This window comes from Saccopteryx leptura, chromosome 9 (assembly GCF_036850995.1).
Source record: "Saccopteryx leptura isolate mSacLep1 chromosome 9, mSacLep1_pri_phased_curated, whole genome shotgun sequence".
In the NCBI taxonomy this organism is placed as follows: domain Eukaryota; kingdom Metazoa; phylum Chordata; class Mammalia; order Chiroptera; family Emballonuridae; genus Saccopteryx; species Saccopteryx leptura.
This window is the reverse complement of record NC_089511.1, coordinates 39,060,200-39,080,749: the sequence shown is the minus strand read 5'-3', so window position 1 is coordinate 39,080,749 and position 20,550 is coordinate 39,060,200. Positions and strand designations below refer to the sequence as shown.

Here is a 20,550-nt window from a genome sequence, read left to right as displayed (position 1 = left end):
GGGACGACAGAAAGGACAGCAGTCCTGTGCTGGGCCACAGAGGGGCCACAGCTTCCTTCTGACAGCAGCATCAGGGCTCAGTGGGCCAGGAGGACCTGTCACAGCTGGTGGCCTTGGACTGGGGTATCTGCTCCTGTAGCCAGAGGAGCACTGCCCGCCTGCCTGCCGGGCCAGCTCCTTCATTCTGGGTGCACAAGGAGTCTGGCTCCTACTCCTTCTCGCGAGTCCACTTGATCATGGTCTCTGGTGAGCGGTACAGGAAGATGAGCTTGGCGTACAGCTCCTCCTCCAGCTCCAGCTCCCGCGTCTCCCGCACCAGGAAGATGTCCTGGCAGAGCTTGAGGATTCGGTCCACACATGGCAGCTCCTCAAACATGATGGAGTGCGAAATCTCACTGAAGAAGCCACGCACAAACTTCCCGATGACCAGCACAATGGACACGTAGAGCCCCATGATCCTGTCAGGCAGGGGTGAGTGAGTGCTGGGGCTGCTGCCCACAGCCATCCCCCATCCCCCAGGCCAGGTCACTGCACACTCACCCATAGCCAGCCAGGAAGCCTAGGCTGGGCGGGCTGACCTTGTCATTGAATATGACCATGGGCAGCAGGTTGCAGTCAGCCTTGCAGTCCTGCAGCTCAATGACCCACCACTCAAGGAAGCCAGCAGCCCCCGAGCCCACAGGCTCCCTCCGCAGCTGGATGCGCACGCTGAGGTAGTCCGCCTCCTCATCTGGGTCAGAGCAGTGGGACAGTGAGGGCCACCACCCTCCTCCAGGGCAGAGGCATGGCCCAGCACCACCCTCCCCACACACTCACTGGGCTGCAGCTGCTTCACAGGGTTGGCTTCAGGCCCATTGGGGGCACGGATGTACTTGGGGAAGAGATTAGGGATGACCCTGGGGGGAGGAGTGCAGTGGGTGAGGTCTGGCCCAGCCTTCCTGGTGCCCCCAGGCACCCTCGCCCCCACTCACACTGACTGGTCCGAGGTCCCTTCCAGCAGGCTGGCCAGTTGCCGCCGCTCAGTGCTATTGGGGGCCAGGTCCAGGGTGTGCTTCTCGTTGGTGTACTCGACAGTGCCTCCCTTGGCCAGGTCCCTGCAGGCAGGGGTGCAGTGTGACCCGCTGAGGCGCACCCCACCACGGCCCTGCCCAAGCCCAGGACATACCTCTGGAAATTCCAGGTGAAACGCAGGGTGATGTCAGCAGTGCCGTTGTATAGCTCCCGCTTCATCTGGGCCCGGCTGGGCGGGCTGATGCGCCACAGCGCCCCAGAACTGCCCTCGATCTGCGCTGTGACGATGTCCTCAGGGCTGTACTGACTGATGAACTGCATGGCCAGCTGGATGCAGGGTGGCACCTCAGTGGGTGAGACCAAGCCACCCTTCCCCCGCCAAGCTGTGCCTTCCCCTGCTGGGCAGATGCAGTGTGAGGGTTGCTCACCGGGTGGGGTTCAAACTGACTGGACAACTCCTCGTAGGCCTGGTGTGTGAAGGGTATGATGGATGGCTGCTGGGCACTCATGGTGAACAGGGGCTGGGGGTGGAAACAGTGATGCGCTGGGGGAGCCTTCCTGATCACCCAGGCTGCCAGCACCCAGGCCAAGCTCTGCACGGTCCATGAGAACAAGAAAGCAGAGGAGTGGAGCTTGGGGCTGCCTGGCCAGAGTCCTCATGTACGGGCAGAGCTTGTGCCTGCACTGCTTCCCCTAGCTGGAGCAGAAGGTGCTGCTCACCTCATAGCCACCCAGCTTGAGGGTGACAGTGACATCGATGGGCTGGTTGACGACACCGACAACAGAGCGCACCAGGGACATGAAGAGCAGTGGGAACCAGATGATGGCCACAAGGAATAGGATGATAAGGCCGCCCATGCCATACTTAACAATCTTCTTCTTCTTCTGCCCCTTGGGCTGTGGGTATTTCTGGCAGGAGGCAGGGTATGGGTCACCTGCTTAGCTCTGCCCCCCCCCCCCCGACTTTTTGTAGGCTTCCATCCATACTTCTGGCCATAAGCACTGTCCCAGACCCCTCCCTCCCTGCTGCTCCCAGAGCTGTCCTCTGTGCCCCATCACTTCCAACCTCAAGGCCATGGTCTTGGGCTCACCCAGTGACCCCATAAAGCCTCAACTGCACATCCAAGCTGAGTGCAGAGCTATAGCAGCTAAAGCTGTGGTGCTGCACAGGACAGGTCAATGGAATCATTGTGAGCCTGGAAACCCGCGTGGAGACAAAGGTCCCAACCACTCAGTGGGAAAGAACAGCCTTTTCAACAAACAGTGCTGGGACAGCTGAACATCCACGTGCAAAAGGAATAAAGGTAGACCCTTATTGAATGGTGTATACAAAAATTAACTTTAAGGTCTAAATCAATGAAGGTCTTAAGGGCAAATCAGATTTAACAACAAAAGGATGAGCAACAAATGAAAAAAAACTTGGACATTACAAACAATAGACTTCAGTGCTTCAGAAGACACCATCAAAAAAAGTAAAGACAATCCACAGCACAGCGATTGGCCCACCATGAAAGCTGGAACGCCCACTAGTGGGCGGGAGGGACCAGGTTTCCAGCACTGCAAAAGTGGGCGGTTTTATAAAAAGGTTTGCCATCACAGACCTAGAATATCTATGGAACTCTTTCAATTCAATAAAGGTAGAGATGTGCCACCTTTTGTTTATCCAACAGTTAGCTTAATCCAAGGAAAAAATGGGCAAAGAATCCGAACAGACATTTTTCCGAAGAAGATGGACATGGCCAATTAGCACAGGAAAAGATGCTCATTGTTAATTAATAGGGAAATGCAAATCAAAACCACAGGATGGATTTTTTTAAAAGTCAGATAACAAGTGTTGGCAAGGATGGAGAAATCTGTGGGACTGAAATGGTGCAGTCACCATGGAAAACAGACAACTCGAAGATGAGACCTAGAGTGACCTCACGATCCAGCAATTCCACTCCCATGTGTCTACCCAGAAGAAATGGACTTATGTGTACATATGTGAATATCCATAGCAGCATTTTTTATAATAAAAACAAACCCAAATGTCCCTCACCATTTGAAACTGTTGGATAAGCAAAGGTGGCATATCTGTACAATGGAACACTACTTAGCCATAAAAAGAAATGAAATTCTGACATATGATACATGGATGAACCTTAATAACATGCTGAATGAAAGAAGCGAGTCACAAAAGGGCACACATTGTGTGATTTCATTTATATGAAATGTCCAGAACAGGCACATCTATATAGGAAATAGATGACGGCTGCCAGGAGCTGGTCACTGAGGGGACAGGATGAGTGGTATGTTCTAAAACTGACTGTGGTGATGGCTGCCCAACTCTAAATATACTAGAAACCACCAAACTGTACACTTTAAATGGGTGAATTCTGTGGTGTATGAATTCTCTCTTTATTGAGCTTTATTGCTGCTAAAAAAAGAACAAAAATGCAGCTAATATTATGGCCAGGACTCTTCCACGGAGCATTTGCTTGGACCACTCTGACAACTGCCTGCCCTCTAAGAAGCCCTTTCTGGCTGCCAGGAAGGGTTCTAGAAATGCTCTCTGGCCCACAGTGACTTCCCGGCTTCAGGCTGATGTGGCCTGTGAGCCCAGGGTGGGGCCGCCAATGCAGTGCCCATCTGCTCCAATGGGGAGTGGCCAGTGTCCCCTCTCGACTCCCACCTTGGGCCCGGGTACCTTTTCCGTCTCTCGGCTACACTTGATGATGAAGATGTTGGCATATATATCCTCCACACACATCCAGTTGGATAGGGACAGCGTGGTGTCTGTCCATACCCAGTCCATCACAGCCCGCAGCTCTACCAGGAATGGCACCAGCCGGAACCTGCTCGAGACCAGGGGACCCATCAGGAGGGGCTGAAGGGCAGCTTTGATTCCCCCTGGGCCAGCCCATACTCACCCCTGGAAGAGGAAGAGGTTGAGGTGGTTGTACTTCTTGGTGAGGAAGTTGCCAAGAATGCGGGTGGGGTAGCCGCAACGGATCTGGTAGGCAGACAGGGTGAAGTAGATGCACTTCACGAAGTACCATAGCTGGGCCACCACATTCTGGTTAAACATCCTAGGTGGGACAGGAACCCCAGATTAGGGCACCCACCTGAGTCCAGTAGCTAGAGCCCCAAGTTCCCTGGATCCAATTCCAGTTCTGCCAGGCATCGCGAAGCATGTGTCTGCTGGTTGCGCCTGAACCCCCCCTGCCCCAGCACCAACCTCTCAGTGACAGCAGGCAGGATGAAGAACATCCAGATGTGGATGGCCAGCACCAGGACGACTTGGAAGGCCAGCTTGCCCAGCACAGTCTTGCGCAGGTAGAGGGCACGGTCAATGACCATAGTGCTGAACTGGATCAGCAGCATGACCAGAAAGGCCTCAGGTACCTGGTCATCTGACAGGGAGGACGTGATGTCTGTAGCTGCTGAGTGCTTCTGTAGCCAGGAAAGGAGAGGTCAGGGAGAGCCAGGGTGGCCTCGGGGCTTTCTGTATTCACTGGGAGCCCTGCGCCCAGCTCACCCCAAAGGCCCAGAAGCCAAAGATGATAATGATGAAGTCAACAACATCTGCCAGGAACATGAGGGCATAGACATCAGTGGCTGCGCGGTACTTGGTGTGCAGAATATCATGGAAGAAACGCTGCAGGGGCCGGTACGTGCTCTGGGCCCTGCAGGCGGCAGAAGGGAGCTCAGCTCTGTACCACCTTGGTTGCTCCCACCTACACTCTCCCTGGTCCACTCCCAGGCTGCTCACTCACAGGGACAAGCAGAAAGCCTGCAACTTGATGCCCACCACCCTCATTCTTTCCTGGGGGCGACTTCGCTTCTTCTCTCTCGGAGCGGCAGCTGCTACCTCCTTCTCCTTGTCCTCAGTCTCGGCTTCTGCAGGGGGAACATTCACCACTGATGGAAGGGCACAGGGGACTGGGCCTAGCTCAGCTCCTGGCCACCCTGAGAGCCACCAAGACGCTGCCATCACCCTATTTCACAGACCAGCACACTAAGCACAGGGCCCTTCCAGGGTCACCAGCAGTGGGCCAGCAGGGACTGCATCCTCTGGACATGGAGGGTGTGGTTGGAACATGGGTGGGGTGGTGATGCCAGTGTGAGAGCTGAGTGGGCTGGGGAGGTTGTGGATTGCCAGGGACATGTACCAATGGCTGCTGATCCTCTGGGTTCCATACTCTCCTTCTTCCTCCTCCTGAAACGTAGACTGATGCGCCTCGTGTCGCGGGGCTTGAGCTCCACTTGTGGTTCTGGGGGCCCATCCCTCACTTCTACCTGGATGTCATCCTCGGTGGTAGCCCTGGTGACCCCCAGCTCCTCCTGGGGCCCTGTGCCCTCCTTGGTCTGGAGTCCCAACATGGCTGGCTCCTCCCCAGGCTCCTTCTCCTTCCCATGGCCTCTGTCAGGCTCCTTAGAGAGTGGGTCCTCCTCGTGGTCCCAGAGGCCATAGCACTGTGGAGAGAAGGAAGGGGGTGGTGGGGAGACCGGCATGGCCACACTGGACAGCTCCTGGACCAGGCAAGATGGCTAGGCCCACCTGGGGCCCATAGTGTCCATCCTCACCTCCTGGAACATGATGGCTGACAGGTACCCGCCTGCTACCCACTTGCCCCTGGCACCTGGCGCTCACCAGCAACTGGGAACGGTGGAAGAAGAGAGCCATGAGTTGCACCAGGTCGTACTTGATGTAGCTATCAGTCTTCTCTAGGCCCAGGATGCGAGGCGGGAAGTAGGGCTTGTTCTCATAGCGCCGCAGCACTGTGTGGCTGTTCCAGGGGAAGAAGCCAAACTGGAACAGGTACTTGGTGACCACCATGACCTGCAGGGCATGGGGGCTCAGCATGGCAGGGCCAGGCCCCACCCTAAGCCCCACCCCCCGGGCCGCCACCCACCTCGGTAAAGATGATGGCCGTCATCCAGAAGCGCTTGCTGGGCCGCGGGATGGACAGCATAGCCCATAAGAAGACCAGCACGGGCAACACAAGAGAGGCAGCTGAGGCGGTGACCATGTGGTTGAGAACAATGATGAAGTAGCAGAGCAGCTCAGAGTGGGCGGCCACGCACTGGTACACGGCCTGCAGCAGCAGCAGCGCTCGGCCCTGCCCGGCCTCGAACTGCTCAGCCTCTTCCAGCTCTGGGATGCGCAAGCACCTGCAGGGACCACATGCAGGCAGGTTCTGACCCCTGCTTGGGCCCCCCTGGCCCCGCCTCACCAGCCATCCCTTACACACACCTGTCAAGGAGTAGCTCACTGGCTGTGCGCATCCGACTTCGAGCGCTAGCAGGCAGCTCCTGGGAGCCACGTAGAGAAGCCCCGGGCTCGGTGACCATCTCCTCACTGCCACTGCGGGTGTTGTAGCCAGTACTGAGGGGGCTGTTGGTGTCCTCAGGTGTGTTGCTTATAGGCTCCTCAGCCCCCAGCCCGCTGTGGGAGGAGAGCTAGTCACAGAGGTTGTGGGAGGACTTCAAGGTCCCTGGTGGACAGGGGTCAGGAGGCTATGTGCTCCTGAGTGCAACGGCTGGGGTGGCCCAGGCTCTGGGCCCAAGAGCAGGCCAGATAAAGTGGGTCCTGGCCCCCCTTGAGCCCCTGCAGCCCATACCTACCTCGAGGCTGTGCTAGGTGCATCACGTGCTTCCGAGGGGCCTGTCGGCGTAGCCTCAGCTTCACTCGAGTACAACTGGTCCAGCACGCCCCGGTGTACCTGTCCACCCTGCAGGGCACGTGAGGGGGCTTAGGGTAATGGAGGTGGTCCCAGCACTGCTCCAGTCCCCAGTGTGAACGAGGCGGGGGCGGGCAGGCATAGGGGGAGGGTGATGTGGCAGGGCATGGTGGCTGGGGGGGGGGTGATGGGGTGATGATGTGATGGGCTCAGGGTATGCTAGCACCCACCCTGAGCAGCTCTTGTGTGAGCAGGTAGCGCTCAGCACGCAGCACGTCACTGATGGCGCTGTGGTGCCGTGTGAAGTTGTGTAGCCAGTGCGTCAGCCCGTCCACCAGCGCCTGTCCCAGCACCCACAGGAACTGCATGGTGCTCAGCACCCTCTGCATCACATGGCTGCGGCCTGCAGGGAGGGAGCTTGGCCGGAGGGTCCTGGAGGGGCAGCCAGTGGGAGAACCCCGAACCCCAACCCCTGGGGACCACGCACCTGCCACCTCGTCCTCTGGGCCCTCTGCCAACTCCGCCTCCAGGCCCGGGCCGCCTCCTGGGCATAAGGGTGCTGGTCAGCGCCTTGCAGCCCTGCACTCCCCCTTCCCCTACCCACACTTGGCCTGACTCACCCACAGGCAGTTGTGCCTGCTCCTGCCGCCGCCGCCTCAGCACTGTCTGGGCGTTGGTCACCCATGCCTGGTATGCCATCTGCAGGATAGGGCCTCAGGGTCAGCACCCTGCCTACCAGACCATCAAGTCCCATTGGGCTGACCTCTGAATTCATATGGGGGGAATGTGGGAGGAGGAGCCAGGGGTCTGAAGGCCCAGCTAGAGAGCTTCAGGCTGAGCCTGGGCAGGAAGTGGGTACCATGGGACTGTTGTGGGAGAACAGAGCAGTCCTGGGCCCCATGCTAGAACCAGTAACCCAAAGGTGGATAAGAGGCTCCTGGCTCAGGACACAGATGAACGACCAGCAAATAAGACCTCTTCTTAAAGGCCGGGCCTCAGTGGCCACCACAAACCTCGGTGGGCAGAGTCAGGACTTCGGGAAAGTGGGCAGAGGCACATACCTGCTCATGACCTATGCCCCCCACAGACTTGCAGACTGGGGAGCTGTGGACGAGGCTGGGCAGGCGCCCAGTCCCTCCGGGCATGTCTTCCCCGTGCTGCCCAGGCCCAGGCACTCCGGGGACAGAGTAAGGCAGGCAGGGGGCCCTCCCCCCTCACCTGGAAAGCACTCTGTGCTGATGACCTGGGGTCCTCAGGCTGGGCCTCCTCCTCCTCCTCACTGTCAGACTCGAACAGGAAGTAGTCTCCAGAGTGGATGACTGTGGGCAAGGCAGGGCTGAAAGCTGGCCTCCCCCACACAGGGGTTGAGCTCTGTAAGACCCTCAAGTTCATGGGTTTGGTGGGCCCAGTAATAGGCCTGGCTGTGCTGCCCAGCTTGGGTTCCCTCAGCATCCTGTGACCCCATGGGCCAAGGCTCACAAGGCACCCTCCTCTGAGGAACAGCCCCAGTGGCTAGAGGCAGGGAACAGCAGGCTGGGGGACGGAGGCGCATGCACAGGACTCAGGCAGGAGCAGTGGGACGAGACCAGACTAGACAAGAGGAACACAGAGGGAGCAGGGCCCAGAAAGGAGAGAGGCTGTGAATGCCCAGTGAAGACTCAGACTTCTGAATCCCTGAGTTAGAAAAATGCAGAGCCTATTGTGGGGACACCAGCTAAATCAAGACCCCTCCCTTAATTACTGCCTGACTTGGAGTGAGGCCTGAGAGCCACACACAGGCTGGCTGGAGGTCAGCACCCGCAGGCTCTGTCTGCCCCACAGGCGGACAGCAACTGAGAGAGGGGGAGGTACCCAGCACACCGCAGCTCGAGAATGTGGTCATGGCAGCCAGGTTGGGGCAGTACCTGTGGCGTGGTCCAGCCAGGGCCGCCACCACTGTCTCCGTGGCGGGGAGGAGCCCCCTGGACTGCCGGGACCTGCGAAGGGGTGGGGTGGCAAGCATGAGCCAGCAGGGAGAGACACAGGAGAATGAGGGTGTCCCCTCAGCAGAGATAGACACAGAGCCCCTTCAGTGATGAGCATCCTCTCGTGGTGCTATGGGGATGGAGGACAGCCCACAAGTGAAGACGGACAGTCACTGGCAGGCTGCGTGGCCTGCAAGGACAGAGAGACTCCACGGCACAGGACAGATGGGCTGAAAGCCCTGTGCGACATGACGTGGCACAGACACGGGCAGGCTCCAGCAGCACAGACATGCCAATGCTCAGGGGCCCTTGAGGCTCCGTCTATACTCACCTAGCTCCTGGCCAGGGTCCAGGGGCTCCTGGAGGTGGCCGTGGCCTACCCGGCCCTGCCTGTGCTTTTCCTGCTTGGCACGAATACGCTCCATCCTGTGGGTGGGAGATGACTGAGTACCGGGCTGGTCAGGAAAACACCCCACACCCACCCTGGTCCCCCAGACGGCACCTACTGTCTTTTCAGCTGGGCCAGGGACTTCTCTTCGGCCTTACGATGATAGTCAATGATTTTGAGGTTGGCAGCATTGTACAGAGCGAAGCCCCTGTGGGGAGATCAGTGGGACCTGGGGGTGCCACGCTCCAGCTGCACAGGTTCCCCCTCCTCTAGGCTTAGCCCACCTGCCCAGCCCTGTTGCCCAAGTCCTCCCTGCTCATAGGGCTAGCTCTCCAACATGACAGACCTATCACGTGCTGCAGTAAAAGGGAGGGGACCCCTTCTGCCACCTCCAGTTGCATGGGGTAGAAAACATGCAAATGAAGAGGCAGCCACAGGAACTGCAGACGCCAGGGACGGGGACAATTGCTGGCTCACTGGCCTGACACAGGGTGGGGGGAAAGGCCCTCTGTTGGGTTGTACCTCAGGCCAGTGTGGGGCAATAAGAGGACTAAAACACACATGCAGAGCCAGGGCTGGGCCCCACATGACAAGAACGCTGTGCGCTCGGGCCCTTGAGGTGGTGCCAATGGCTGGTGGTCTTCAGTTCCCGCTCTAGGAGAATGTCACATCAGGCAGCAGTGCCCCAGGGGACTAGCTGGGCCCAGGTGACCCAAAGCAGAGGCCAACCTGGAGGCCTGCAGGGAAGTGGCCTGGAGCTCAGCCTTGACGTGCAGGAAGTAGTAGCTGAGGAAGACACGGCGCTGCAGCAGCAGGAACAGGAAACAGACACTGTCCCAGAGGACACCAGCTTCTTCTATGGGCAGCAGGCAGTCCTGGTCCCTGCCCAGCATCTGCATCTCCCTGGCTGTGGGACAGGTGCCAGCACAAGTTAGGAGTACAATTGGGGTCAGGAACAGGGGTTAGGGTCAGGAGTGTGGGGCAGGGGTTGGGCCCCTGAGCCAGAGACAGGGGTCAAGCAAATTTGTTGGTGGTCAGTATTAGGATGTGTATCAGAGACATGTGGCAGTTGTGTCTTGGTCCCAAAAGCAGTGAGTGTCCCTACACCCCCAGCCACCTGCTCTCGCACTCACGGTCGTAGTAGCCTTTGACTGTGCACACGAGGCTGAAGAGCTGGATGACCCAACAGAAACTGCTCTGCATTTGCTCCACGAAGACACAGGACAGGAGCTGGGGGTGGGAGGAGGGTCAGCCAGCAATAGGGTTGGGTTTGGGGCTGGGCTGGGGCTGGGGCTGGGCAGGCTGGCTGGCTGGCTGGCTGACCGAGAGCATGTTCTTGGAGATGATGACGGTGACGTTGTAGAGGATGAGGCAGTCCCACAGCACGAGGCGGGTACGCGTCTCCTTCTGCAGCAGGGAGGTGCCGAAGAGCAGCAGGTAGAAACAGGCCAACAGGTAGCCCAGCCCGAAGACACTGATTCGCGTGGCCCCGGTGATGAACACCACCACCAGCACTAGCCAGAAGAGGTAGCGGAAGACGGCGACTTTCAGCATGTCGAGGTAGGACCTGCGGGCGGGGTATCACTGTTGGCTGGTCACCCCACCCCCAGCCTTGGGCCAGAGGAACCCCAGGAGGCACCTTTGCTGCAAGGTCAGCGCCCACCCCTTGTCTTGTCACAGAACCACTGTCCCAGTGCCTGTCCCAGGCTCAGTCCTAGCCAGGTGTGTCTGTCAGCCCTGTTGACCTGCCTATGCAGCCCCACTGAGTCCCCTGGCCCTGACCCAGCTCGGCAGGCTGGCGACATCCCGGGACCCACCTGCAGTGGATGAAATTGGGCACGGGGTTGGGCTCCCCCCGCAGAGGCTCCAAGTGGTCAGTGTTGACACCGGCCACGTGCTGCCACTCCTCAGTACGCTCAGCTGAGAATACCTGCCACTGCTGGGAGGCGCAGAGCAGCAGGAGGAAGTCACCTGTGGACACACAGGAGGCCGCTGCTGCACTGGCCCCAGGAACCATTGGCCATGTGGAGGCCTAGTACACCATGGGCACAGGGCACTGACCTGGTACCCGGACCAGAGAGAAGCGTGGTGTGTGTCGGGCTGGGCAGACATATGCGAACACCAGCAAATGATGTGCGCACATGGATGTGGCTATCAGGGACCATGCCTGCCTATGTGTGTGTGCTGGTATCTGTGTGTGTACATGGGGCTCTATGATATACTACATGCACATCAAGAAATGAGCCAAAATGTACTTGACTGCATACCCCGTAGGCATCAGTCAGTGCCCCCTCTGCCCATTCAGTGCACACCTGTGTCCACACCTGCACACACGCCGGCAAGCGACTATGTTTGATGGCAGAGTGTACATATGTGAGGTGGGCCTCCTTCCCACAGGGATGTCCTGTAGGACTAGGCACACTCATGAAAAAAGCCCCCCATCCTGCTGGGGAACCACAGGATTAGACCAGCTGGCGAGGCCTGGACAGCACACCCCTGGCTGGCTCAAGAGGAGGGTCTGTGCTTGCCCATTGCCCATCCCCATGCAGAACCTCCTTGGCCTTCCATGAGGCTGGCAGGTGACGGATGTGGACGAGGGGCGCAGCCGGTGGGCACTCACTAATGAGGTTGGTGGAGTTGGGGGCCATGAAGAAATCAGGCAGGTACAGCCACTTGATGAGCACCGAATTTATGGGGATGGCCTGGCTCCAGCGCCATGGATAGTCTGTGGGGAGAAGGTGTGCATCAGGGCTCCAGACGTCCCGTCCCTTTCCCCATTTGTTGGCCTGCAGCCTCTAGAGCTCCAGCGTCCACAGACTCATTCTGCACCCACACATACACATTCACACAGTCAGCCTCAGAAGCACCTCCTCTCTCATTTGGAGTCCTGAGAGCATACAGGTCCAGAGTTTCCAGCACATGCTTATGTACACAGTTCTCAGGCATGCTGTGCCCCAGGTCCCCATGGGAGGAACTGAGCAACAGCTAGAGGGCAGGCAAGTAGGTAGGGCAGCCACCCTGAGCAGTGGTGGGCCATGGTACGGATGGACCAGAATGAGCCATCATCATACACCTGCCAGACGTCTAAAAAAAAAGTGACAACACCAACTACTGGCGAGGATGTGGAAGACTTGGATCACACATATACTGCTAGTGGGGATGTAAAATGGGACAGCCTCCCCTGGGCATCTATCCCAGAGATATGAAAACCATGCCCACTCAAAAATCTATACACCGCCTGACCAGGCGGTGGCGCAGTAGATAGAGCGGCAGACTGGGATGCGGAAGGATCCAGGTTCAAGACCCCAAGGTCGCCAGCTTGAGCGCGGGCTCATCTGGTTTGAGCAAAAAGCTCACCAACTTGGACCCAAGGTCGCTGGCTCCAGCAAGGGATTACTCAGTCTGCTGAAGGCCCACGGTCAAGGCACATATGAGAAAGCAATCAATGAACAACTAAGAAGTCACAACGCGCAACGAGAAACTAATGATTGATGCTTCTCATCTCTCTCCGTTCCTGTCTGTCTGTCCCTGTCTATCTCTGTCTCTGTAAAAAAAAAAAAAAAATCTATACACCAGCGTTCACAGCCACAAACTGGAAACCACATGTCTCCCAGGGGTGATGGCAAGGAAAAAGAACTAAGTATCGATACATGCCACAGCACAGATGCACCTTAGATACTATGGAAAGAAGCCAGATCCAAAGGCTACATTTGTACAATTCTACTTGTATGACATTCTGAAAAAGGTAAAACTGTAGGGACAGGAAATGTCAGGGGTTACTTGGGGGTGGGGTGGTTGGGGCGGACTGAATACAAAGGAACCAAACCCAAGCAGCTCCTTGGGCCAGTGCTGGGACAAAGCAAATGATGAAGCCAACAGCAAAAGAACGGAGTAGAACCCAAAGAACAGACATAAGTAAATAGCTAAACAAATAAATAATGGGGAGAAAAGACAGCTCTTTTCATACAAAGTGCCAATTAATAACTATAAAGGAATCAGGGAAATAGAAAATCACCATTAGAAAGCCAACTAATGGCCTTGGCCAGCTGGCTCAGTGGATGCAGGGGTTGTCAAACTTTTTATAAAAAATGCCCACTTTTTCAGTGCTGGTCAACCTGGTCCCTACCGCCCACTAGTGGGCGTTTCAGCTTTCATGGTGGGTGGTAGCAGAGCAACCAAACGGCGCCGCGATTGGCCCACCATGAAAGCTGGAACGCCCACTAGTGGGCAGTAGGGACCAGGTTGACCAGCACTGCAAAAGTGGGCGGTTTTTATAAAAAGTTTGACGACCCCTGGCAGAGCATCGGGCGACATGCCGATTTCCCAGGTTTGATCTCCAGTGAGGGCACACATGAGAAATGACCATCTGCTCCTCCACCCCTCACTCTCCTTCTCTCTCTCTTTCCCTCTTGTGGCCAGTGGCTTGATTGGTTCAAGCGTTGGCCCTAGGAGCTGAGGATAGTTCAGCTAATTCAGCTGGTCTGAGCATCGGCCCCAGGTGGGTATTGTCAGGTGGATCCCAGTGAGGGCACATGTGGAAGTGTCTATTTCCCCTTCTCTCACTTAAAAAAAAAAAAAAAAAAAAAAAAAGAAGCTTATAGAAAGTCAATTGATAATTCCTGCGTCAGGATCCACCAGTGGATGCTAAAATTAGTTGATAAAAGCTTAAGGAGAAACAAAGCGTTTGTAGTCTTAGGTATCTTCCTCCAAATAAGTAATCACAAGGAGGGAAATACTAGCTTCACAGTAGAGAAACCCTGCAGACAGCACTATAATCCAGTGATGAAGGGAAGTGGCACCATGATGAGACACACTGGCTTCATATGATGCACTGAGGTGGCCATGTCACAACCGTGTTTGTGACAAAAATGCATAACCTGGTCTAATGAAAAAACACCAAACAGCCTGACCTGTGGTGGCTCAGTGAAGAGAGCGTCGACCTGGAATGCTGAGGTCACCGGTTTGAAACCCTGGGGTTGTACGGTCAAGGCACACAAGACAAGCAACCAATGAACAACTACAGTGAAGCAACTATGAGTTGACACTTCTCGATCCCTCCCAACTCCTTTCACCAAACAATCCCAGATTGAGGGAAATTCTACAAAATAACAGCCCAGTCCTCAAAAGTTTCAAGGTCATGAAAGATGAAAAAAGGCAGAGGAGACAGCATGATGAAATGCTCTGTGGGACCTGCATGGTGTCCTATGACAGAAAGTAAGTGGCAGTGGCCAAGCAGGGTGCCTACAGTCTGTGGTTCCATCAGCAGCCGGTCGCATTGCGCCATGCTGAGCTCTCAGTTTTGGTCACTACTGTACCTGGTTATGCGAGAGGCTAACAGCAGGGAAACGGGGCAAAGGGCATGGCAGCTCTATACGACCTCTCAGCTCTGTAAGTCTACACAAAAAGTTAAAAGATAAGATCGAACAAGAAAGGAATGATGTGCTGATACACAACCTTGAACGTATTCTGCTGAAAGAAGCCAGACTCAAAGGTGGCATGATGTGAATCCGTTTCTAAGGCGTTCTGGAAAAGGCAATAAGAAGTGAGGCAGGTAGCGGGGAGGCGCTGCGCCAACGGGCAGGGCTTGGGAGCTGGACACTTCTGAGTCTGACGGGTATTAGTCACATGTTGAAGTGACCACTGTGCAAGTGTTAAAACTTTGCACACTAAAAAGGGGGATTTTCGGGGGTGTGAATAGAGCCTCAGTGAGCCTGACTTTCAAAGGCAGTGGAGGAGCGTGTCCAAAGGGCCGGCCTGAGGGCTCTCGTGGGCCACCTCTGAGATGCTCTGACTGTAAATGTAACACATTTTTTGGAAAACTATGGATCTGTTGATAAAAAGAAACAAATGGAGGGGGTGAGAAATCAAAGCTCTTTTCATAGCAAAGCCAACGAATAATAAATGAAAACATCCATTTTATAAAGTCCCACCAATGGCCTACGCAGGAGGAGTCAGGGGACGAGGACACTGCACACAGTGATGGCAAAAGGTAGAGCAGCTGCCCCTCCACATGGTGGGCTGCGGACCCCAGATCAGGCCAGGTGGCCCACTGGGCCCCTGGTCATGGGCCACGCTGAGGACAGCAGCACCAAGTGTCATCTAGCAAATCCACACTCAGAGCTTTCTGCAATCCCACTGGTCTGATTAGGAAACTTCATGAGAGACAGAGGCTGGAACAGTCAGTGCTGAAGGAGATGAGAGAAGAGGACAGCTGAATGCAAACGTCAGGTCCTGCATCAAGCAAACACTCACCAAGGACCTAGCCACGAGGACAGACTGCTGAATACAGATGCACACCAGGTCAGCATCTTGTCCAGGGACAGACATGATCATGCCCTGGGGTGCAGATGGCACCTGCTCTCAGGAGGTGTGAGGCTTGGAGCCCCATGAGGGACCCTCATGCAACCAGAAAGTGTACAACCATTCTTTGCACTATTTTCCCTAAATTTCAAAATAGAATGTTGGGGGAATATAGAAAGCAATGGATGCAGGGAGTCCAGCCAGGGGCCAGCACTGCCACCATAGAGATGGGGTGGCGACAATCAGGGGGGTCCATGGAGAGAGCACCAGGGGCACCTGGGTGGGGCTGGGGGCTGAGTGGAGATGGACTCCAGGAGGCCAGGCTGCAGAATGGTGGGGAAAGGGGGCGGCAAACGCCAGGAGTGGGAGGAGCCCAGGGCAGGACGGAAACACCCCTGTGCTCTTCCGTGAGGCCACAGCCACGCACACCGGCTCACTTAGTACTCCTGCCCCGCCTCCTGCCCAGAGCCCGCGCCCCACTCACCGATGCACAGGGCTGGGGGGATGCCCAGGCAGAGCAGGTACTGGTACAGCAGGAAGATCGTCAGGAAGAGGCAGTAGTTGGGCCAGAGACGGGCAATGGCCCGGCGGCGCCGGCGGGTGAGGATGGCCACCAGCCAGCAGCCGTGCAGGATGACCATGAAGTTCATGCGCTGCCCAATCACATTCACGGCCATCAGGAAGCAGATCTGGGGGTGGGAGAAGCGGGGGAAGAAGATGAGAAAGGCAGACAGAGGGAACTGGAGAAGGGAACCTTCTTGGACCTGCCTCCAGGCAGCCTCGGGCCCAGCAGCCTGTCTCAGAGGGCTATAGACAGCACTGGGTGGCCGGGCAGGCTGGGGGCAGAGACTCTGCCTCGAGGCCATCGGGTGTTGGGCACAGAGTGGGGGCCTGTAGCCCAGGCTCAAGGCAGCTCACTCTACCCTCCTGGAGGGATGGAGAGGCTGGACACATCTCCACCAGGCAGGGGGAGACCGAGGCTAGGGGGCTCTGTGGCAAAGTTGAGACTCTGACCCAGTCTCCAGCCTGAGTCCTGGCCCCCTGTCCTCACTCTACAGGCTGACCTCCCCCCAGAGAACCCAGTACCCTTGGTGGTCTGCCCTCTGTGCCTCCAGTCGGCCCCTGTGGGCCTGCACATGGCAGATGCTCAGCCAAAGCCCCACAGCGGGTGGCACGGCCCTCCAGAGGCTGAGCCCCACCTGGAGAGGGATGAGGGGGTTGGTGTCCAGCCTCACCTCCAGTCCAAATTTGTAGAAAAAGAAGTTGATGAAGTACTTGGCGCAGCTAAGTAGGTCCCTGTCCAGCTGCTGGCGGGTGCCTTCAATGCAGACGGCCTGGGCGGGCAGCGGGGCCAGCTGGTGCTGCCGGCGGTGGTGCTCCTGGCGCCGGTACACAATGGCCTCGAACACCAGCAGCAGCAGGATCTGTAGGTGGTTCTGGGGAGGAAGACAGTCAGGCCTCTCCAGCCCTGCCCCCAGCCCCCGCATGCCCCAGTCCTCATGGTCCAACCCCACCAGCCCCCTTGACCCTGCTCTCACCTGGATGTAGCCCAGGTTTGGAAAGCCTTTCCGCACCCCAAACCAGTTGGCTGGGTCAACGGGCCCCCGGTACAGCAAAGACTGGTTGATCTCTGTCTTCTGCAGGTTGGTACTATTGGGGAGGGGCTGGGGGATAGGGGTCATCAGTACTTACACCCTAGTAACTTATATCCTAGTGACTGGACACTGACCCCAGGGACCACCAGCCCTGCCTTGAGTCCCTGCTCCCAACAGCTTCAGAACAGGTCTAGGCCAGACCACAGCTGCCCTCAGCCAGGGATATGGGGGTGCTGTCAGTTTCCGACCCACCTTAATGGAGAAGGGGAGAGGGTAACTAGGGATGGGGAGACTTCAGGCAGGGGCTGAAGGGTAGTAAAGAGAAAGCTCTTTACTTTCCCTGAGCAGCCTCCCCCTCCCCAGCCTGGCTGGGGCACCCCGCTTCACCTGAGAAGACATCTGGCCTCAGCACCACCTCACTTCATGACCTACACTTCATCAGGGAGTTAGCCAAGTCAGGGTATTTCTCTGGCCCATACACCTTGGCATTGGGTGTGGGTCCTCCATAGACCAGGTTGAAGGACACCTCCTCTAGAAAGCCCCTGGCCCTGAGGATGGCCCTCTGCCTCTGTCCCTCCCACCCTGAGCTAATGAGGCAGCCCCTGAAGCCCTTGACCCGCGGGAGGCTGGAAAGGCTCAGGGACACAGTGCCCAGTGGCCATACCTCAGTGCAGTTGTTGGAGTACTGGTGGGGGTTGACAACCTTGAGTTGGTAGAGCATCTTGCACACGATGATGATGCAGGTCCACACGGTGGACAGACAGGAGGCCATGGGCCGGAAGCGGGGGTAGGGCAGGGCGAACGCCCAGAGCACGACCAGCAGGAGGTTCATCACTGACACCTGTGAGACACCCGGGGCGGGGGGGCTGAGCCAGGCGGGTGGGGCAGCTCCCTCTTTCGTGGGCCCTGAGGTCCAGGAAGGCCCACAGGGCCCCTGAGTGACCCCACTGCGGACAAGGAAGGTGTGTGTCCTACTCTCACCTCCTTTAGGGCCACCCAGACGGTGTACAGGGCCACCAGCTTGAAGATGTGCAGCTCCAGCAGGCGCCGCAGGAACACCTGCACGCGGGTGAGGACGGTGGAGAAGCTGGCGGACAGGTCCAGCAGTCGCTCAGCCACCAGGCCCCATTTGTTGGCTGCGGCTGTGGGGGGAGGGCCAGTAGTGAGAAGAGAGCAGACACGTGGCCCGGGGCTGTTCTGTCCTGTGTAGACCAGGCTCCAGGGCTCGCGGGCACTCCAGTGGCCCCGCTCTTTGGCACCCCACACTCACCTCTCAGGAGCTGTGCTCCACCCTCTGACTTACCTTCTGGGAACTGCGTGGCCTGGTGGGGGCCAGCAGTGCCTAGCCCCTCTTCCCTAGGGGCCTCCTCCTCCTCCTCCTGTTGCAACAAGGGGGTCCCGCTCACTGCGTCCTGCCTAGGACAGGGCCCCAAAGTGTCACTTCCCACCAGTGCTTCTGGGCGGAGAGTAGACCCTGTGTGCCTGCACCCCTCCTGCCTCTGCTGGGTGGGGAGTATTTCTGCTACAGCCACAAGGTCAGAACATGCAGCCCAGCTGATATTCCACTGCAGAGACCCCCCTGGGTCAGAGAAAACACTCTGCACCCGAGGCCCCTTGGCATTTGAAGGTGATGGCCAGGGCCTTTCCACACCCTGGGTCCTCTCATCTGAGGCCTGCCAGCCTCTTTTCCCCTCCCAGACAAGGCCCTTCTCTGTGCCGGTTCAAGGTGGGGACACTTTGAAAAGCCTCCTGCCCCTTCTCCACCACCAGCCAAGACCACAGCCCGCCCCCCTCAGGGGCAGGGGCAGGGGCAGGCACACCTGTGAGCCCAGCGTGGGCGGCAGGCACCGGGCAGGGGCACATGCTCCAGGTCGGTGAGCTGCATGAAGGGCTGGTGGAAGTAGTGCAGCTGCAGGATGCAGGCGAGCAGGAAGAAGCCAGGGATGAGGATGCTGGAGAAGAGCTCGGACACACTGAACTGCTCCAGGCCCAGGTCCCCCAGCCTGTGGAGGGGACACCATCAGCACAGCCGGCCCTGAGGGCCCCAAGGAGAACCTTGGGACTGAGAAGTGAGGGGCTCATGCCCAACCCTCACCCACCTCCCCCGCCACTCGTGACTCACTGCTCATCAGTGAAGCCTGTCAAGTTGCGCCAGTACATGGGGAAGTCCTGGAACTGGAAGGTGTAGACGGCGATGAGCACCAGCATGGTGTAGGCCACCACCAGCCACCAGAACACCTTGAGCAGCTTCCTCCACAGGCTGTAGTAGACCTGAGGGACAAGGTGTGTAAGCCCCCCGGCAGCGAGGCCTGGCTGCTTGAGGGTCCCGTCCCACCTGCCCCACGTACCTGGAAGAGGGTGAGGCAGAGCAGGAAGAGGAACATGTAGACGATCTTGTAGACGACCAGGCGGCCTGCGAAGCTGACCACGATGAACATACCGGCGCACACGTAGATCCAGTACTTGGCATAGAGGCCCGTGACCAGATCCCCCAGACTCCGGAACAGCGCCTGAGTCCGTGTGGGCTCTGGGGGCCAAGCCAGGGGGTGGGGGTGTGACTTTGGGGCCAGGCAGGAGGAGGCTGGCCCGGCTGCCCCGCCCGCTCACCTGTGTTCACCACAGTGACCTCCGTCAGCGCGGAGGCTGTCTTCTCTCTCCTCAGCAGCTTCTCCTTGACAAACTGGCGCAGCAGGAGCCAGAAGGTGAGGGTATAGAGCAACTGGGATGAGGTGGGGCAGTGTCACTGAGCGGTGGGTGGCCTAGAACACCTTCCAAAGCCAGGGCCCAACCCAAGAAGATGTGGGCAGGGGAGAGACCCTCAGCAAGGAGGTGACCAGCCCGGCCCTAGACAGGAACAAGCTCACCCTGTCACACACACACCAGCACACAAGTTCATACACGAGTATATATATTTACACATTAGGCTCATATATCTGCACACATATGTATGTATGTAGAGGTTCACATGTTTGCACACATATCTATACACATGCTTACACATGGGCTCGAATATCTAGCACAGTGAGATATGACCAACTGAGACCCAGGGACAGCATGCGACACTAACAGAACCTGTGTGAGAAAGATGGGGACAGCGCCCCCTAAAACACAGGTCACCACTTATTCGCTCAAGCAGCTACTCTGGGCTGGTCAATAGGGACCTCATGGTGACCACTACATAAGGTCCTGCCCTCCTGGAGCTCCCGCCCCCTGGGAGCCAGCCCATACATAGACTGGCACCATCACAGGTCCTCACGCAGAAACCCCGGGCACCAGCACGCACTGACAGGTGCCCTGGGCTGAGGGGCACTCACCATGGCACCCAGGTCCAGGCAGGGGTAGTGGGTGTGCTCCAGCCCCAGCTGGCGCAGGCTGACAGGACCCAGGGTGGTGGGCAGCTCGGCACGCAGGTCCATGGCCCACACGTAGCGCAGTCCGCACAGCACCAGCCCGTAGAGCAGGATGAAGGGCGAGCAGAGCATAGCCAGCTGGTGGCGGCTGCGCACAGTCCAGATGAGGCAGGCCCAGAGCAGCAGCACGAAGGTCAGCCAGCTGTGGTAGGTGATGCTCCACACCTGGATGGCAGGAGCTGCTAGGCATGGCTGCACGGTCTACCTGGCCCAGTTCCC

General features: G+C 57.6%; 1 protein-coding gene across 2 annotated transcripts in view; it reads right to left on the bottom strand.

The window, feature by feature from the left end:
- Positions 1-208: 208 nt before the first annotated feature.
- PIEZO1 (piezo type mechanosensitive ion channel component 1 (Er blood group)) overlaps positions 209-20,550 on the bottom strand; it is a 74,128-nt gene continuing 53,786 nt past the window's right edge. The window contains exons 12-51 of one of the 2 annotated variants that reach the window (XM_066349290.1): positions 20,236-20,496; positions 19,529-19,640; positions 19,270-19,448; positions 19,044-19,192; positions 18,742-18,924; positions 18,225-18,337; positions 17,903-18,063; positions 17,586-17,762; positions 16,865-16,990; positions 16,562-16,762; positions 15,811-16,015; positions 11,647-11,751; positions 10,844-10,997; positions 10,350-10,593; positions 10,160-10,256; positions 9,756-9,933; positions 9,145-9,234; positions 8,970-9,064; positions 8,579-8,650; positions 7,893-7,993; positions 7,295-7,373; positions 7,162-7,218; positions 6,905-7,077; positions 6,619-6,725; positions 6,248-6,439; positions 5,907-6,165; positions 5,645-5,833; positions 5,163-5,466; positions 4,767-4,890; positions 4,529-4,676; positions 4,229-4,443; positions 3,921-4,079; positions 3,698-3,845; positions 1,732-1,920; positions 1,440-1,532; positions 1,166-1,338; positions 972-1,094; positions 817-896; positions 541-730; positions 209-458 (exon numbers count right to left, since the gene is read on the bottom strand). In XM_066349290.1, coding sequence (XP_066205387.1) covers positions 209-458; positions 541-730; positions 817-896; positions 972-1,094; positions 1,166-1,338; positions 1,440-1,532; positions 1,732-1,920; positions 3,698-3,845; positions 3,921-4,079; positions 4,229-4,443; positions 4,529-4,676; positions 4,767-4,890; positions 5,163-5,466; positions 5,645-5,833; positions 5,907-6,165; positions 6,248-6,439; positions 6,619-6,725; positions 6,905-7,077; positions 7,162-7,218; positions 7,295-7,373; positions 7,893-7,993; positions 8,579-8,650; positions 8,970-9,064; positions 9,145-9,234; positions 9,756-9,933; positions 10,160-10,256; positions 10,350-10,593; positions 10,844-10,997; positions 11,647-11,751; positions 15,811-16,015; positions 16,562-16,762; positions 16,865-16,990; positions 17,586-17,762; positions 17,903-18,063; positions 18,225-18,337; positions 18,742-18,924; positions 19,044-19,192; positions 19,270-19,448; positions 19,529-19,640; positions 20,236-20,496 — 6,255 coding nt within the window. The remainder of the gene's footprint in view (positions 459-540; positions 731-816; positions 897-971; positions 1,095-1,165; positions 1,339-1,439; positions 1,533-1,731; positions 1,921-3,697; positions 3,846-3,920; positions 4,080-4,228; positions 4,444-4,528; positions 4,677-4,766; positions 4,891-5,162; positions 5,467-5,644; positions 5,834-5,906; positions 6,166-6,247; positions 6,440-6,618; positions 6,726-6,904; positions 7,078-7,161; positions 7,219-7,294; positions 7,374-7,892; positions 7,994-8,578; positions 8,651-8,969; positions 9,065-9,144; positions 9,235-9,755; positions 9,934-10,159; positions 10,257-10,349; positions 10,594-10,843; positions 10,998-11,646; positions 11,752-15,810; positions 16,016-16,561; positions 16,763-16,864; positions 16,991-17,585; positions 17,763-17,902; positions 18,064-18,224; positions 18,338-18,741; positions 18,925-19,043; positions 19,193-19,269; positions 19,449-19,528; positions 19,641-20,235; positions 20,497-20,550) is intronic. The other variant, XM_066349289.1, reaches the window with a different exon arrangement.